A 20,112-nucleotide genomic window follows, 5' to 3' on the forward strand; every position below is an offset into this window, starting at 1 on the left:
GTTCTCAGAAAGGAAGGTTTTGCTTAGGTCATTATTAATTTTGTTAAGTTTTGCAAGACAATCGGAATTAACCATACTTTATTTTTATTTTTGCCATAGAAAGGGATGACAAAAAGAGTTTTATAATTGCTACTGACTTTGGGATTGCTCTTAATATATGCTTAACCTATCTACCAAATAAGGATGCAATTTGGAAGCAAGGAGAAAATGCCCAACCCCTTAGCAGTAAGAAATGAATGAGCAGTGCTGGTCTACATCTAAATAACCTGCACTGCTCATTCATTTCTTACTGCTAAGGGGTTGGTCAGTTAAAGAAGTTTTCTCAGTGCTGAGAAGATACTCTTCCTTTAAGTAGGACACTTTTAGTGAAAAACATGAATAATTTATTAAAGATCTTCATTGTGAAGATCTTTAATGAATTTATGGCAAGTATTGGATGACTAGTAAATTTACAAGAGGTGATATCATTTTTAAAAACATTTTTGGAAGTTCAAGCATTAGTGTCCCTATTTGACAGGAAGCTTTGGAAAGTAGTAGCTGCACTGCATAGATTATTGAAGGTCTTCAAACTGCACCAGAAAATAATTTATTTGCGATAAATCATATCGAGAACATTCTGCAACAGGAATCAATGAAGAATATGTACCAAACCCATCTTATCAAATTTTAAAGTGAATGTGTAGATTTACATTTTTTAATACCATCTAATACAGTTCTGTTTTAAAACGAAACTATATATATATATTTTTTAATTTAGTTAATTTGAATGTGGTAAAAATATATCAGCAAGGCCCACTGTATTTTACTCTATTTAAAATAGGTTACTGCATAAACAATTTTTGTTTATGCAGTAACCTATTTTAAATAGAAAAGTAGTAAAATTCAGTAAGTCAAAATTTCAATAACCCAAGTATTTCTCATCTCCCTTCAACTTCTTGAACTTCAAGTTATCAAGAGTCTACTGTACTTGGGAAAAAAAAATAAAATAAGCTTTATTTTTATTGCATGGTAAAATTTATTTAAGGAAATTTATACATTGGTACAAATTTTTTTAAACTTAATTTTTCACCCAAGTTATAGTGTTTTTTTTTTTTTTTTTTTTTCAATTTGTTGTTGACTTTTATATTTATTACATATTGTTGAATTTAAGATGCTGAAATAGTAGGGAGTGTGGCCCTATGTGAAATGCTGAACAGGACTAATCTTTTGGCTGTTGTTGGTGGGGGTGGGCCGAGACCTAAATTTGCTGAGAATGCAGGTAAGCACTTTTTTTATTTCAGCTTTGATATTAGGTAAATAAAACTTCTTTACTTAAATTATAATTAAGAATTTAAACAAGAGTATCATTAACATAATCCTAAGTTAAATAACATGTTAATGGATAATAAAATAAAACAAAAATAAAATTTGTTTTATCCAAATCCTACACTATAATTAAAAACTTAAGGTCTCATTTGTCTCAGAAATTTAGATATGGATGATTTATAATTGTATATAAAATTGAATACTCACAACTCTAAAACAAGAAAGGTGATCATTCTTCTTTAAACTGCTCTCTAATTCTATAAATATCTTTAAATATAGAAATGATCATACAACTGTTGGGAACTTGGTGATGGCTTCATAGTATGTTGTCGAGCCCGTCACCACCAAATACGGAGGATGCGGGAAGGTCAGGGAATAATCGCCGCATATCCCAGAGCAGTATGGCCTTAGTTGCTAATGCTCCTAAAAACCAAGTAACAAACAAACATAGGCATGTTGATAAATTTCATTTTACTATATCTAGAATTTTTTACCATCTTAATAATGGATATGGTAAAAATTCCATTATTCTAATAAGCATGCATTAAAAATTTTTCATTATTGAAGGAAAATAAGATTATTAATGAAGATAATTGCTTTTTTTGATAATTTTCAATAATGATAGAGGAAATATTTTTTTGCAAAACTATTTTCTCAGGTACAGTTGCTACTCTCAATTCCTGAAAGTTACCTAAAGATGTGGCGTGCAGAGCAGCGATGGTAGTTTCATAATACGTTGTATACTGGTAACTGTAATCCCCCTAATGCATATTGCTATGAAGAAGTGCTATATTCTTCCCAAATTCAACCCATTAATCAGTGCTCTTAATTGAATTCGTAGTCAGCTGAGTATAACTACAAGTTTAAAGAGCCAGAATTGGGAGATACACTTTCTAAAATCATTACCTTCCTCCTTTCAAATAGTATCTACTATACAAAGTAGCCAGTTTCAGTAATGTGGAGAGAAATGAAATTCGTTGTAACCAATTTGCTAACAGAGCTTTTTTATTGATTACCATTGTACATATTTGTGTCATTTAATTAACTTTTAGTAAATATTAAATTGGTTTGTTTAGAGCATTTCATTTTGACAACTTCATTTTTCATTATGGTTAATTATGCCACTCACTCACTAGTTTTAGTCTATATTCGTTATTTTATACACAATCTCCATCCCCAACAGAGCAAAACTACTCCCTTTTTTAAATCTCTGTATATGGCCCTTGCTGCAAACAGCAAGAAATTAATACTTGATCAGTGTAATGCATAAGAAAATTGACTGATATTTTGATAAAAAATACCAGTCAAACATAAAATCCCTTCATATGTAGTTACTTAAATACAGTAAGTCGATTTAAAGGACTAATAGAGGAGAAGGTGGGTGTCTGTTAATGCCGAAAGTCCATTAAATCAGATGTAACATGGGGAGGGGGACGTATTTTATTCTTAATATTAAAAAAAGCTTTAATACAGTATACAGTACTGCACAATATAAAATTATGTTGCAATTTGGCCTTTGATTTAAGGATATCAGAAACAGTTTTTTTTTTTTTTTTATGCTGTAAATTTCGCAAACACTTGTTACTGAGACACCTTGTTATAATTTTTCAGTTAGCTCTAATTTCTGTGCCACATTTAAGTTCACATGCTTTCTTTTAACTCCTCTATCACTTGATGCCATTTTCAATTGTAAGGATTACAAAATTATTTAATAAGTAAAGTCACAATTCAGAAATCACAGAAACACTGTAAACAACTGCAGTTTAGTGTTCCAAGTCACGTTCAGCTCGCAAGTCACCGCCTGCTCTTTATCTGTAATCTGTATTTGAAAATGTTTTCAGAAAGAATAAAAAACAATTTCATGAATTTGATTATAAAAATAAAAGTAGGTAATTATCAAAACAATAATGGAAATAGGTAATTATTATTAATTTTTAATTAATAATAACACTGAAGTTTTGTATAACCTAAAAAAAAATGGTCGAGATTAATATGTACATTACTGTATTATTATTTGTCTGGTCCGTTATATCGGGGTCAGTTAAATTGAGGGTTTACTGTTGGTAATTATCAAAACAGTAATTGAAATAGGTAATTAATTTTTAATTAATAATAACACTGAAGTTTTGTATAACCTAAAAAAAATATTTTGTTTACTTGTAACAAAGATTAATACTCTATTCTGTACAAAAGTTAAACATTGTTAATAAATGTGATATAGTATTATTGCATATTTACTTTTTGCAAATCATTGATGCAATGTAAAAACTAAGTTCGTATTCAAAAAATTATGAATTGTGAAAATTATATATAGATAAAAACAAAACCTGAAAATTTATCGTAGTATTATACATATATTACCTAATGATATATTAAGCCATTTCTGCCATTCATTAGTGGGTCTTAGCCACATACCTGTCTAATTTAATTTACACATTTCCAGACAACTTCCAAACAGTTTTCCATGCAATAAATTAAAACATTGGGAAAAAAAGAAAAAAAGCTGACTTTTTTTTTTCCTGAAACAGTTCAAACTATTGACATTTAGTACTAATTCCATCTTTTGCATGATACTTACTCAACTTTTTTTTTTTTTTTTTTTTTTGAAAATTACAATATAAATATAAATTACAATACCTTTCAACTTTTTGAAAGATATTGTAATTTATAACTGTTTCCCACTTTTCTGTCAAGTTGTCAACTTGGTTGAAGAGTGGGAAACGATTTTTGTCACTGCGAGTCTATCAGATACTCATCCTTCCCAAAGTGTTTTTCCCATCTTGTGTTGTGCTTGTAATATATGAGTGCATTGTTTAAAAAAAAAAAAAAAAAAAAAACTCTTGTATTTAAAATTGTTGTTTATAATGGTATTTCTGTGATCAAGTATTACTTAGCAATTATTTGTTTTCTTTAACAGTTTTTAGTAGTTCAGTTTTTTTAACCTTTCAGTTCTTATTTGGGATGACCTCAGTGGGGAATTTGTAATGGAGTTTACATTTACCTCTCCTGTCCTGTCTGTTTTAATGAGGCGAGAAAGGTAAGATATAAGTAGAATTCAGATATTCACAAATGTTATTTAATATTTTTTGCTGTCAAGTATGAGATGCTTGTTACAGCACAATGAACTTAAGCTTGGATACCAAATATTCATATATTTCATAAATCTTTAGCTATTCTTGAATGTACACCACCAATTCCTTAAATGCTGATCTCCAGGTAATTCTCCAGTGGTAATTAACAAAGATAGCTTAGTTAATTTGTCCTTCTAACACTCATTTTTGTCTTATATCTTGCAAAGTCTACTGCTTATATGCTTATCTTCAGTGACATTTAGATCTCTTTTAAGGATCTCTCCTGGCAGAAGAACATCACAAATTTTGCTTCCTTTACACCTGAATAATTTGGTTTCTTTTTTGCTTTGATGGTACAAACTCACTTTCAAACCATGAAGCAAAAATATCACTAATCAAAAAATCACTGGTAGAAATTTCAGTAGGACAGTAATTCTCTCTTTATTAGTTTTCATTTCCATTTTGTTGGGTGCCTTTTTAATATCCAGTGACTTGTTGAGAAGTTTATAGTATAGTGCTGTTTTGTCACAGTTGTATAACTGTTTATCTCGAATGTCATCAAATGCAGATATGCCTACAAGGATAACCTGGGATTTCCCATGATGCCCCTTCCATCTCCAAAGAGGTAAACTTTGTTATGGTTTCTTTCTGGCTACTCTAAACTTTTCACTAATTATTGTGTACATGAAAGTATGATGAAGGAGATTCCTTCATTTTTCTGGATAGTTAGCTTCACATGAAAGATAGATCCTAATGGTGTTCTGACTGGTTCTTTCAGTGAACCATTTTCACTGAACCATTTTAGAATGCTTTAGATGGTCATTCAATCAACTCTTCAATAATTATTTTGTTGCGGAAGTTTGGTTCTTATTGAATCTCATCACAAGCAATGGGATATCCCCGCAGCTTGTAAGGTTGCCATATCATTTCATGCCTTTTTTATTCTGAGGAAGTGTTCGTTGTTAGTTTTTCAACCTCATCAGCAATTTAAACAGTGTTGTGCCATTGTGTTATGTCTATACAAATGTGCACTCACAGGCTGACATGCATGTTATATGGACTGAAAAACCAAAATAACTGATGGGGAAAATCCTATTCTGAAATTGACAAGCTACTTCTGCATTTGAAGCCTTAAGAAATTCCTACAGCCTATGATGGGACTCAAACCCTGGTCTCTCCAAATGAGTGGTAAGTGGTGAAGCCACTGTACTGGCATGGAGGACAGAGAAGATTATCTGAGCTTACTTCCAAAGTAAGCTCAGATAACCTACTGAGCTTCAATCCCCCAATTAATAAATACAGATTCCTTTATATGACATAGTGTTGTATAAATCATGAGCTATTTGGTGATAATTTTTTTTTTTTTTCCTAATTGGCTTTTCTTCTGATACAAATCAGAATTTCATAGGGTTTGAACTAGCTGAATGGTCTTTGTATGCCAAGTTTTAGCAAATGTTTTGCAGAAATATTAATTTATGTAAAATAGCAGATTATATAATTGATTTTTTTAATTAGTTTCTTGAATAGTTTCCATCCAAATTATTAAATTTTATTTCTCATAAATCAAGGAAAAAAATATTTAAATTTTAAATAGAACTGATAGTTATTTAATATTTAATAGGTTTTTTAATATTTTTATACCAGTATTTTATATTAGTACATTATATTAGTGTACTAATAGTAATATTTTTTAATGTTTTACACTGTACGATAAATTTTAAATACAACTGAGTTATTTAGGTTTTTTACAAATTGTTTTCTTTACTTTTAGGCTTTTTGTTGTTTTGAAAAACCAAATTCATGTCTTCAATTTTCCAAATAATCCTACAAAATTATTTACATTTGATACAAGAGATAATTCAAAAGGTAAGAAGAATTTATGAAATTTAATTATTCTTCGTTTTTCTGCTCATTTAGAAATGGTAAGGCAAAAAATTATCTTATTAAATATAATAAAATGAAATGCAAAACTTAAAGAAAATAACAGTATAGAAGGCTTTCAACTTTAAATTATATTTGTTAATTGCCTAACATGTAACTTTTATATAGATATATTTAAATAAGTATTATTTATATTTATTAAAACATTTAAATTACAGAAATTTTTCCTTGTAAGTTGTCATATGTTTTATTTACATTCTTGGCTTTGATACTGAAAGTGTAACAGGAATTGCACAAAGTGACTACCACTGCTGTGCATACATATGTCAGCATATTGCTGAATTGAAAAATGTATTTCATTTCTGGTACCTGACAGAAGACAGCTGTAACCTGCACACATTGCTGCAGTTCCATCTGGCATGTGTATTTATGTGATATGAAAGATGCCTATTGAGCAGCCCCGCAGTTAAAAATTCTAGAAATTTTAGGTCTGGAAAGTTTTTAAAGCTTCTGTTCTACCATTATTTCATTGTTTGGTCATCTGGTGTCTGTAAAGGTACTGCATGGTCTTGGTAAACAATTTAAGAAACATGACATGTCACAAATACCCTTCAAAGATGGCTTAATGAAAAGCACAAATGTTCAGAAAATTTTTTGATCATGAACCCTGTAGCCTCCCATCCCAACTTACTCTCTGGTTCTTTCTGTGTATGTCTTCTTGTTCCAAAGTTAAAATTAAAGTTCAGAAAAATATTTAATGATGGTTGAGGATTTGTGATGATGGTTTAAGATTTTTCAAGGTTTCTGCCACCACTGAAAGTATGTCACTTCAGATATACTTTCAGTGATGGCAGAATTGCTGGGTTCACTGTATAGTCTCAAGGGTTGTTGTACTTTGAAGGGATTGGGGGGGGGGAAATAATTTAAAGAAATACTTGTTTTTTAATACATTTTCATATATTTTTGAAAAGCTATAGTGTTTAATAACATAAGCCAGCACAGCGGAAAGACAAAAATATTTTAATTTATCCAAGAGAATTCTGCTCCAGAAAAAAAACTGTTAGTTGTGGAACATATATACAGACTGCTAGTCTGTAATTATGTCTGAAAAGGAAGCTGAAATTTCCTTATGCTTGTACCTTTCTCTTAAAATTGCCATTGAAAGAATTATTGATTTAACAACTTCAATAAAAAAAAAAACTTCAGAAACCACCAATTTTAAAATGCAGAATGCACTTGTTATTAAAATTTTGCTAGGTTACTCTTTCAGAACTAAAGAAAACACTTATATAAAGTAACAGCCTTTTAAATTTTTAACAGAATGTTAGCTTGAAGAGCAAAATTTGATATAGCTAATAAGCATTAAAATATAGTATTAAACTTTTTTGTTTAGGTCTATGTGAAGTGAGTCCATTTTGTAGTTCAGAAAAACAGCTGATGATTTTTCCAGGACATAAATGTGGAAGTATACAGTTAGTAGTAAGTCACTTTTATGTAGTCTGTATAAATAAATAAATATATATCTATTTACACACACGCACACACACGCGCACATGCATAGTTACTTCATTTTTTTTTTTTTTTTTTTTCCTACATTGTGTCCCAGAAAGATGTACACTCATTTTAGGAAATAAATACAATTAATTAAAAACCTCAAAAACTGTTATTTGGTATTTACAGAAGCAGTAATTTGTGGAACACTGTGAACTAGTTTAGCACTTCTAGGCACTGGCACTTCAAAGTGGCAAACTTAAAATTACCAGTGTATCTGTTGGGATGGTTTCACATACTTGTTTAATATCAACTTTAATAGTCTGAGTGTGGCCGATCTTCTTCTGTACATTAAATCCTTCACGTATCCTCAGAAGTGAAAGTTGAGTGGGGTTAAATCAGGTGAACATGAGGGATACTGGACACATCCTTGCCTGCCTCACCACCTACCAGTCTGTGAAATGATTATGACGATAAACAAGGCCCTGATATCACAATGATAATGTGGAAGTTCCCCATCCTGTTGGTAGTAGACTACTTCGTTCCCATACAGCCCCTAAATGGTGGGTACAATGGATACATTAAACACATGGAAGTGCATATCATTAGTAATTGTCCCTGTCCAACAATTCCCCACATTATCATTAGTAGAGGCATATGATGCAAGAAAGCAAACTTATACAGCATCAGTCAAAAAAAAAAAAAAAAACCATACCCATTTCACTGATCCATTCATTCCAAATGTTTGTCTAGTTCTGCCTTAAATTTATTTAAGCTTATCAACTTCCGCAACAACAGATGGAAGTTTGTTCCAGCAATCAACTACCTGCTGGCTAATGGCAAATTTCCACACATCTATTCTAAAACTGTCTTTCCTCAGTTTGAATCTGCTCCCCCTCAGGTTTGTAATCTGAGCAGGAGGAAGAATCCCATCAGCATTGAGCCTGCTCAATCCATTCAAGGCCTTATACACCTCAATCAGATCACCTCGCAGGTATCTAGTCTCCATAAGCTACAATTTGCAGAACTTAAGCGTTTCTTCGTAAGAGCACCCTTTTGTTCCCCTCACCAGTCTTGTTGCCCTTCTCTGTACTCGTTCTAGCAACTCTACACCCTTCCTAAAATGAGGCTTCCAGACCTGTATGCAGTACTCAAGGTGTGGCCTGACCATTGCCTTATACAAGGGGATAATCACCTCCTTATCTCTGCTTGCAAAATTCCTGTATATCATTGACAAGACCCCATGACCTATTCTGGCAGCCTGTCTGCACTGCTCAGAAAACATCATATCTGACTGCACAATTACCTCCAGGTCTCTTTCATTCTCCACTACCCTGAGTGTAACACCACCCAGTTGGTACATTTCTCTGCGATTACTGCTACCCATATGCAGTACTTTGCATTTGTCAATGTTAAACTTCAGTTGCTACTTCTCAGCCCATCTGCCCAACTTTTCCAGATCCTGTTGCAGCAGCAGCATACTGTTATTACCATACTGAGACATCATACCAGACAGTAACTCTTGGTAAGTTCAGTGCCTTCTCCAAATGAATGTTTGGATTATCAGGAAATTTTTGAACAACAAAAACATTACCGCACCCACATTATTCAGCTGATTTGGCACCATGCAACTTTTGGCTTTTCCCAGGATTAAAACATGACATGAAATGAAAACAATTTGAATTGATTCAAGAAATCCAATCAAACTTGACAGACCACCTAAAAGTGTTCACAAACTTTAAAAATGTTTTAATCAATGGCTGGCTCAGTGGAGCATGTGAGCAGTTGCAGAGAGTATACTGAATAATATTAATGATATAAACATTGAATAAAATTAATTTTTTTGCTGTATTCACTGAACGTTTTGATCACACCTTTTATATGTCAACATTGATATTGTGTATCTTTATCCAGATATATTTTTTTATTCAGATTTTGCTAATTTTTTAGGATTTAACTACGACAGAACCAGGAACTTCTTCAGCTCCAGTAAGCATCTCAGCTCACCAAACAGACATAGCTTGCATCGCTATTAATCAGCAAGGAACAATGGTTGCTACAGCATCAAAAAAGGTGAGTATTTATTTATATTATTATTTATTTATTTATTTTAATTTTTTTTGGAAGGGGATTGTATTGATTAATTAGGCATTGGTGTGTATTTGGCAACTTACATTGATCTGATTTCTAAAACTCCATTATTTTCTTTTGGCATATAAATATCTTATATAGATATGAATATTTTTGTGTCCAGTAAGTTTATATCATAAGAATTTAGCTCATTTATGATTTCATTTAGTCAAATAATGATTAATTTTTTTGTGGTATACGGTACTCTTTCAGTAACTGGTTACTACTGCGAGTATAATAATTCTTTGATAATTCAATTTTGATATGCATGAAGCTATTCTAAAACAACCTATACCAGATGACATTTATTTATTTTTCCACTTCAGAAAATGATAAAGTCTGCCTTTGGATTGGGCCATACATATGTGAGTTTGCATTGTCTCTACACTTATCTTATTTAGGAAATTGATGTTGCCATGGATGGGAGAGAAACCTCAAAGTTCATCTGACAACTGGTTTCTCTTGTGAACTGTAATTAGAGAAACTTTTACAAAGCATGTTGCATATTTTGTGAGTGCTTACTTTTGTTCTAATTGGAAATGCAGCATGCTTCTCCATTTCAACTTCAGTACCACTTCTCTAGTGTATCACTTCTGTGTCTTATGATGATTTTTGAGCTATGAGAGAGCTGGTGCTTTTTGTATTTTAGAAGTAACTTCTTTGGTAGTTGAACATGTTCTTTTTGCTATGCAATATCAGCAAAATTGGACAAACTTCCTCTGTACAGATTTCTATATAAAGTGCCATATTCCTCTATAGAAACCATCCTTGACTAGTGTACTGCGGGTAGATCCTTCACAGTGAATTTTCATAGCAATGGGGCTCCACGGAGTGGTTTTTATTCATGGAATTTTGAAATTTCTTTTTAAAAATTAAAACTTTTTTACACATTCTTTGAAATATTGTGTTTTTACTTTGACTTTATTGCTCAATATGAGAGTAAAATCACAATCAAGAATCAGTGCAGAATTTAAAAAGAAAAAAAAAAAAGAAAAAAATTTGGAAGTAAAATCAGTCTATTTTTTTGATACCACAATATTCCTACATTTATGTATTTTGATTCAGTTTTATAAAATTTTGGATCTGATTCCACAAAATTCTTAAATTTCAGTTTTTGTAAGCCCAAATCGCACAGCTGAGGTCAAATAGTGCCGTCTCTTCCACTTTTCGAAGCTGTTTTCATGATGTCATCTATTATTAACTTGGTCTACAATTAGTTAGAAGCATAAATAAGAGAAAAACAACATGTACTAATTGCCACTTAGTATATTAAAAGGAATGTATTGTTTGTAGGAAGCAGCCTTCAAAACATGGAGCTGCATACTCACCAGAGCCCACACTTAATATATAGTAAGTATCTCAGCAGCCTTTTCTTGTAGCAGAAATGTCTAAAATATAAGACCAAGACAAGAAAAAGAGACCACAAATGGTAACAAAAAGAAAAATTAATGAAATGAAAGCAAGAGATTAAATTCATGATAAATGCAACACAGAAGAGAAAACAAAGCGAAAAATAATGTGCAAATAACAAGCAAAGAACATAAAGTAGAAAGAAAAACTTGCAAAGGAGAAAAAAGGTAGTATAGAAAGAACATAGTTTCTTGCTGTGTGTTCATAAAACTAATGGCTCATGAGAAATAAAAAGAAAAATATAGTAGTAGTGGCATGTGATGCAAGAAAGCAAGTGTATGAGCTTATGCAGCATCAGCCAAAAAAAAAAAAATCACACCATTCCCTCCAAATGCCTGTCTAGTTCCTCCTTAAATTTATTCAACCTATCAACTTCCACAACGACAGATGGAATTTTGTTCCAGCAATTAACCACCCGCTGGCTAAAGGCAAATTTCCACACATCTATTCTACATCTGTCCTTTCTTAATTTGAATTTATGCCCCCTTAGATTCATAATCTGAACAAGTGGGAGGATCCCATCAGAATTCAGCATGTTCAACCCATTCAAGGCCTTATACACCTCAATCAGATCACCGCAGGTGCCTAGTCTCCAGCCACTGCAATTTGCAGAACTTAAGCCTCTCTTGGTAAGAGGATCCCTTTATTCCCTTCACCAATCTTGTTGCCCTTCTCTGTACACGCTCAAGCAAATCTACATCCTTCCTAAAATGAGGCCTCCAGACCTGTAAGCAGTAAGGCGCCTCTGTAGCCAGGTGAGCAGGAGCAGCAGTGCATAGCACACGCTTCTTGATTAGACCGGGGTTCGAGCCCGTGACCACCAAATACGGAGGATTCGGAAAGGTCAGGGAATGACCACCGCATATACCCAGAGCAATATGGCCTTAGTTGCTAATGCTCCTAAAACCAAATAATAACAACAACAACTGTAAGCAGTACTCAAGGCATGGCCTGACCATTGCCTTATACAGAGGGACAATCACCTCCTTTTTTCACTGCAGAATTTTCCCTCCTAGCAAAATTCCTATATATCATTGAAAAAAACCCCATGACCTGCCCTGGCAGCCTGTCTGCATTGCTCAGAAAACTTCATATATGGCTGCACAATTACTCCCAGGTCTTTTTCATTTTGTACCACCTTAAGTGTAGTACCACACAGTTGGTACGTTTCTCTGGGATTACTTCTACCCATATGCAGTACTTTGCATTTGTCAAGGTTAAACTTCAGTTGCCGCTTCTTAGCCCATCTGCCCAAATTATCTAGATCCTGTTGCAGTAGCACACTGCCATTATTGTCATTAACAACCCTGCCCATCTTTGTATCATCTGCAAACTTTGACATTAAGCCTGATATACCTTCATCAATATCATTGATAAATATACAAAACAGTGGACCCAGCACCGAACTCTGTGGGACTCCACTAATAACATTAGTCCAAGAAGAGCAGCACCCATTGATTACCACCTTCTGTCTTCTCCCACTCAACCATCCTTTTATCCATTGTAGCAACTTACCCTTAATACCATTCTGCTCCAATTTGTACAATAGTCTTTCATGCGCAACAGTGTCAAAAGCTGTCCTGAAATCCAAATATATGATATCAGAATTATTTTTTGCATCCAGTTCCTTTGTAACCACATCATAATATCCTATCAAATTTGTCAGACAAGACTTTCCCTTAAAAAACCCATGCTGTGTCTGAATTATTGCTGCAGTCTTGTCTAGATGATCCTGCAGTGCATCTTTAACCAGTGACTCCATTATTTTACCCGGAACAGAAGTTTTAACTGGTCTGTAATTACTTGTCACCTTTCGATCCCCCTTTGTGAATTGGGGATACATTTGCACATCTCCAGTCCGCGAGAACCTCCCCTGAGTCCAAGGATGCTCTCATAATTATGGCTAAGGGTTTGCTTAGTTGCTTTGCCGCCTCCTTTAATATAACTGGATAGATCCCATCCACCCCACGTGCCTTTCTTATGTTTAACTTCAACAATTTCTCAAGTTATTACAAAATCATTAAGCACCCTGCTACAATTTGATAACCTTCTGCCATTTTCAAACCTTATAAACTCTTCATGTGTGAGCGTAGATGCAAAATACTCATTCAGTTTGTTTGCTATCCGAGCAAGATCATCAACAGCCGAACCATCGATATCAAGTGGACCAATCAGATTCATCCCCTTCCTTTTAGAGTTTTAGAGTAAAGAAATCCTTGCTGTTTTTCTTAGCATCCTTTGCCAAAGATTTCTCATAATCTGCCTTCACCTGCCTAACCTCCTTTGTGACCTGATTACAGACTAGCTTAAATCTGCCATAGGTTTCTGAGTCGCTTGATAATTTATGTGCATCCCATGCATTTTTCTTCTCTGTCACGAGTCTCATTAGTTCATTTGATTAACCATTTAGGCCTAAACCTTGATCAATATTTCTTAATAGATATGAAACTTTTAGTAGCATCCACGATTAATTCCTTGAATTCTTCCCACTTAGAATTTACTGTTGGTAACATTGTCAGTTGATCCCACTGTACAGAATTTAAAAACTGTCTGAGACCACTGTACTCATTTTTATGGAAGCAAAAACCCTTTCCTTTACCTCTGATGGTAATTATATCTTTAAGTAAATCCCACATCAGTACACTGTGATCACTTCCACCTAGTGGTTCCTTTATCTGCAAATTCTTAATACATGAATGATCACTGCTGATAACCAGATCAAGAGTATTACCCTCTCTGGTTGCCTAATAGGAAAGTAAAGGAAAAATAGAAAAAATGGGATGATGCAGGTAGTTCAGGGACACAAATTCTGTTCCTATAGAAAGCACTTGAATGGAGTTCTGAGAGTATGAATCATGAATTTAAAGTAATAAGAGAATAATAGTTAAAAAAAAAACAAAAAAAAAAAACAATTGGTCAAGGGTACAGTGGTCTGTATTTCTTTTCAGTGTGGACAGCTTGTACCTATGAATGCATTATGTAAAATGCTTGTACATGAATACAATTTGGTGTGGTGTTTTTTTTTTTTTTACTATTATTCTCTAATAACTGTCTTTAAATTCATGATTTATAATCTCAGAACAATGTTCAAGGTCCTTTCAATTCACCTTTACAGTGAGAAAATAGTGGCACCTTATAGCCTTGTCATAACACTTTGCTCTTGCAGGTAATGTAATGTAAACACAGAGAAAGCTGTGTCACAGCTTTCTCTGTGTTTCTCATTAGGCAAGATTTCTAGTAATCTGGACAGGAAATACTAAAAAACACTTTTCCAGATGAAAGTTCCTTTATGGACTATTTTCTGGCTGAATTATTCAGTTTTGGTGAGGGTTGTGTGACTTTTCCTTCAAGAAAAATCTGGTTTTTCATCCAAAGTAACTGACAAAACACAGTTTACAGACAAAATACATCAATGCCTTGTGGCCTTAGTAAAACTCTTTTAAAAAATTCAGTCCAAGCCTCAACACATTCACTGCTACTTAAATGTGAGAGTACCTGTTCAATATGCATAATTTTTGGAATGTTGAAAAAGAACAACATTCCAAAATCTGTAGCATTTTGAAATTACCCTTAATAAAACTTTCTTTTGTGCTGAGCTGTAAATCAGAACTGATCTGAAAACTTAATAAAAAGTTATTTGTGTACATAGCATCAACACAAGCAAAGAACATAAAACTGTGCACAAAGTCTATAAACAAATTAAGCATTACTGCAAAACATTCAGTGTGCCAGTACTGAGTAGTTGTTTATTTTGTGCCTTTTCTGTTTAAGGCACTAATGTAAAGTTGTTGGCTGTCAGTTTTATGAATCACTTGGTTGACTGCTTAAAAATGACCACCCATATGCACTATGGCAAGGCACTTGGATGCATTTTGAACACATATGCATTGCAGCACATCATTCCTATTGCCATTTTACACTTATATGCATAAAGGCAACAAATATGCTAACTAACCTAATTCATTTCATTACATTTTTAAAGAATTTCAAAAAAGTATGTTGTTAAAATTTTTCTGGCTTGTTTCTACCCAGTGTTATCGGAAACCTGGCAGTAATGTTATAAAAATTTGTCTCTTATTTTGTTTTACTGTCAGTTCTATGAATCATTTACAATTTTACAATTTTCTTTTATGCTTGCTTTTGATTAGAATTCTGTGACATTTTGTTGACTGCTTAAATAGAATGCTAAATTTGCTTAACTTGCAAACTTCAGGAATATGTTATTAGTGCTGTATAGGCATCTAAGATGGAAACTAAACCTTCACTAAACTGCCATACTAGTTTTGAAGTACTGCTGATTATATGTAGAAATAATGTTAGCAACATATACTATTGTGAAGTTTGGTACTTAAATACCGAAATAAAATATTAATGCCAAGTTTTTCTTTCAGGGAACTTTAATTCGTGTTTTTGATACAGTGAAAAGGATACAGTTAGTTGAGTTAAGACGAGGAGCAGATCCTGCCACACTATATTGGTAATTTTGTTTTTCCTTCATTAAAAATTGTGACCTTTCTAATTAAAGATGCATGGTTTTTATATATATTTGTTCAAAGAAGAAAATCTGATATGGTGATTGAAACACATGTAGTAGGTAGGGATAAACTTGAATGAATGGTAACACAACACTGTTATTGGCTGAATCAGTTTTAATGCAAATTTTGATAATTACAATTTAATAATAATCTAAGCTACAAGGTGATGTGTAATAGAGCCACAGAAAAGGTTCGACAGGCAAAGGCAGTTTATGAGAAATCACTAGCAAACAGAGCAAAGAGGGGGGATAAAGAATTCTTCACATATATAAATGCCAAGAAGAGCAGGACAGACCAGATCGGACCTTTACGTAAGGGAAAGGGGATAGTAATAAATACACCAGCTGCCATTGCAGATGAACTCAACAGTTATTTTGCATCAATATTTACAAATGAAAAGCCTTTTGTGGCAATGGGAAATTGTGGGAGCGAAGTTAAAAAATATGTAATTAATGATATTGAAATTTCGCAAGATTATTTAATGAAAAAACTTTCGAGCCTACAAGACCAGTAAGGCCCCTGGAGTTGATGGAATATACCCTATAATCTTAAGAGAGGCGGCAAGCGAGTGCATTGAACCATTGAGGCTAATTATGCGAGCATCACTAGACTCTGGGGAGATTCCCTTGGATTGGAAAAGTGCAAATGTATCTCCCATACATAAGGGTGGCTCTAAAAGTGAAGTTGGAAATTATCGACCTTACATTCTGACTTCAGTAGTAGGGAAAATCATGGAGGCAATGATCAGGGTGGAATTCAGGATCATTTGGATTGAATTGAAATTCTCAAGGATACTCAGCATGGTTTTGTAAAGGGAAAATCATGTTTAACAAATCTGGTTCGCTATTTCGAAAGGGTCACTCACGAGCTGGATTTAGGGAATAATTTCGACATTGTTTATTTAGAAAAAAACTTATTCACTTGGTGGAGTTCAACTAAACCCAGTACTGGAGGAAAGGGACTTGGGTGTTACGATACGGTCAGACATGAAATTCTCTGAGCATTGTAAACAGGTTGCAAGGAAGGCCCATGGTGTCCTATCGAAGATCTATCGAACTTTTGCAAGTAGAGATAGGGACGTGATAATCCCATTATATAAGGCTTATGTTAGACCACACTTGGAATACTGTGTTCAAGTATGGAGACCGCACCTAAAAAAAGACATCGAGCTTCTTGAAAGGGTGCAAAAACGGTAACTCGCCTGGTGAGATCGGCTAAAGGGCATCCTTATGAAGAAAGACTTCGAATATGTGGGTTGCAGAGTTTGGAAACTAGACACCTTAGAGGAGATTTGATTGAGGTGTTTAAGGCTCTGAGAGGCATCAGTAAAATGAATGAGGACAAAATTTTCAAGATTATAAATGATGCTAGAACTAGGGAACATAAATTCAAGTTACGGGGGGAAATGTTTAGATTGGACTGCAGGAAGTTTTATTTTAGCCAGCGAGTTATAAATTACTGGAATAAGTTGCTTTCGTGGGTGGTAGAGGCCGACAGTTTGGGGAAATTCAAAGGTCATCTGGATAGTACTTTCGGGTAAGGGAAGCACATAGGATGATAGGTTTAATTTCCTTTTTTTTTTTTTTTTTTATTAATTATTATTATTTAGTTATTTATTTTATTTTATTTTATTTTTTTATTTTATTTATTTTTTGGCTGGTGCAGCATAAGCCATAGGCTTTCTTGCACCATGCGGCTGTTACTAATACTGTAAAATAACTATATACAGCAATGCTTTTCAGCTGGGGTGCCACGTAATTTTTTTTTATGTGAACTCCAAACACGAGAGGTATTAGAACCTATAGTACTTAGTACTGTGCTTGGGTTAAATTTGTGTTTAAGTTACTTAAACTTATTATTATTTTTTAATTTATATGTTTATTTCATTATAAAAAGGTGTACGGTATATTTTTAATTTTGTGGTGATCTATAATTGATGTTTAATTAGTACCTCTATATAAAGAATAGAATTATATACTGTATATATATAATTTGTATTATGAAATGTAATTTTTATAATTATATAATTGAAATAAAAATAATAAAATATATATAGAGAGAGTCGGATCTAACAGGCAGAAAATTGAGTAGGGATGCCAAAATAAAATAAATTACTTAGAGGTGCCGTTATTAAAAAAAAAAAAGATTGAAAACCACTGATATACAGTATCATTACACAAATCAAAATCAGATGCTTATTCACTACTTATCTTTGAACTACCTGAGAACTCCAGACCAGGTTGCAAACTCAATCCTGTTACTAAATATATAGCTAATTGTTTCTAAATTATTTTTAGAATGTAATTATTGAAATTTGCAGTAAAATCGATCCAGCCAGCAAGAATGTAGTACTGTATTACCATTCATTAAAAAAGAAAATACTCTAAAATTTCTGTGACAGAATTAATTTAATTTAATATCAATATATTTACCTTGTAATCATTAATGACTATAAACTGTTATTTAGTAGCTGTCAGTCATTTTTTTATTGTTATTATATATTTATTTTATTATTATTTTTTTTTTCAGTATCAACTTTAGTCATGATTCAGAGTTCCTGTGTGTATCCAGTGACAAAGGCACTATACATATTTTTGCCTTAAAAGACACATACCTTAATCGTCGTTCTGCGTAAGTGATCTGTTAATTGCTAAACTGAGTTTGAGAGGAAAAGTTAAAAATTCTGGTAACCTTGTTGTTATTTGGTTTTTTGGAGCATTAGCAACTAAGACCATATTGCTCTGGGGATATGTGGTGATCGTTCCCTGACCTTTCTGCATCCTTTGTATTTGGTGGTCACGGGCTCAAACCCGGTCTAATCAAGAAGCGTGTGCTATGCACTGCTGCTCTTGCCCACCTGGCTACGGAGGCGCCAGGTAACTTTGTAGAAGTTATAGGTTGTAACTTTATGAAAAGTATTGAAATTGTTGAAATTTCCTTTCACGATGAAACAACTGCATGTGTCAATAAGAAAAGCATTTTTAAAACTTTAATTATTAGACAATATGTTTTCACTTATTGTCTTTCTTTTGTGAATTGGATTGGTATAAATACAAGAAAGAAGTTTTATATGAAAATGCATACATTTATTTATTCAAATGCTGTAAATTCTCCTGGAGTTGATGACAGTTTTATAACTTGATAATTGATGTCAAGTTATGAAAGCTCTTCTTTCCTGATGGTTGTCCAGAATATAAAAATATAATTTATAATAAAAGTTTTAGGTATTCATTTAAGTTTTTTTCTTGCAGGTTATGTAATTTTGTGAAAATGGGGCTACAGAACACTCGTGTACTATACTGTTCTGTAAACATGTCTAGCAGATGGATACCTGGTGTAGTGGTTGTGAACTGTGTTCTGAGACTATTTCCATAATAAACTTGGTGACTGGGGGATTCATGCAATTCTACCTGGGACCAGCTAACTTCACTCTGCTTGAAAAACCCCAATCCCAGTAAGTTCCTTGAGTTGTTCAAGGAACTTAACATTGGATGCTAGTGAAACCAAATGCTTTTGGAATGTTTTTTTTTGTACTTGTTACATTTTAATGTAGAAGGGTCTAAGCAATTCAATTACAGTAGACTCTCGATTTTCTGGGATAGATGGTAAAAAACAAATCCCGGATAATCGATTTCCTGGTTAATCCAAAAATACAAAAGTCCCCGACATACGTTCCAGGACTTCTTACTTCGTTGAGTTTTACGTAACTCGGGAATGACTAATAACATATTGCTACTATATTGTTATTGACGAATTTGAATTCCGTGCGATACTTGTTAATGTTTGGCCATTCTCATACATCCTTATAATAATGATTCCTTAGAGATTTAAGATGCACCATTTACAATCGACGCAACTCACTAAAACAAACTAAACATTTGGTCTCTCTTTTTTTTTTTTTTTTTTTTTTTTGAGTGGTGGGTGTGAAGACAGCAGGGATTGCAAGATAATAGGTACACTAATCTCCCAGTAACGACTTATAATGCTGCTTGTCGCTTATTTACGACTTGCAAAATATCTGTTTATACCTATTCTAGTTATTACTTGAATTTTTTGATTTCTGTTTTTTTTTTTTTTTTTTTTTTTAATTTGGAGTCTTGAAGTGTCCCGGTTAATTGAGTCTGCTGTATATCACTTAAAAACATATGTGCATTTCTAAAATTTGCCTTTGAAAAATTCAAAAAAGGCTATTCTACCAATTTGAATAATTAAGTAGTATAAGTATTTGCCTATAGTGCAAGGAAGCTACAGGCTTTTACTGCACTGGCCAAAAAGAAAAAGAAGAAGAA

General features: G+C 33.1%; 1 protein-coding gene across 1 annotated transcript in view; it reads left to right on the forward strand.

Annotated features, from left to right (window-relative positions):
• Nucleotides 1-20,112, forward strand: part of LOC150079854 (WD repeat domain phosphoinositide-interacting protein 4-like) — a 59,894-nt gene that overhangs the window by 25,619 nt on the left and 14,163 nt on the right. The window contains exons 3-9 of the mRNA XM_090382403.1: nt 1,151-1,258; nt 4,255-4,342; nt 6,148-6,242; nt 7,651-7,736; nt 9,699-9,821; nt 15,680-15,765; nt 18,353-18,454. Coding sequence (XP_090238529.1) covers nt 1,151-1,258; nt 4,255-4,342; nt 6,148-6,242; nt 7,651-7,736; nt 9,699-9,821; nt 15,680-15,765; nt 18,353-18,454 — 688 coding nt within the window. The remainder of the gene's footprint in view (nt 1-1,150; nt 1,259-4,254; nt 4,343-6,147; nt 6,243-7,650; nt 7,737-9,698; nt 9,822-15,679; nt 15,766-18,352; nt 18,455-20,112) is intronic.

This window comes from Mastigoproctus giganteus, chromosome 10, assembly GCF_048544385.1.
Source record: "Mastigoproctus giganteus isolate SK-2022 chromosome 10, ASM4854438v1, whole genome shotgun sequence".
In the NCBI taxonomy this organism is placed as follows: domain Eukaryota; kingdom Metazoa; phylum Arthropoda; class Arachnida; order Uropygi; family Thelyphonidae; genus Mastigoproctus; species Mastigoproctus giganteus.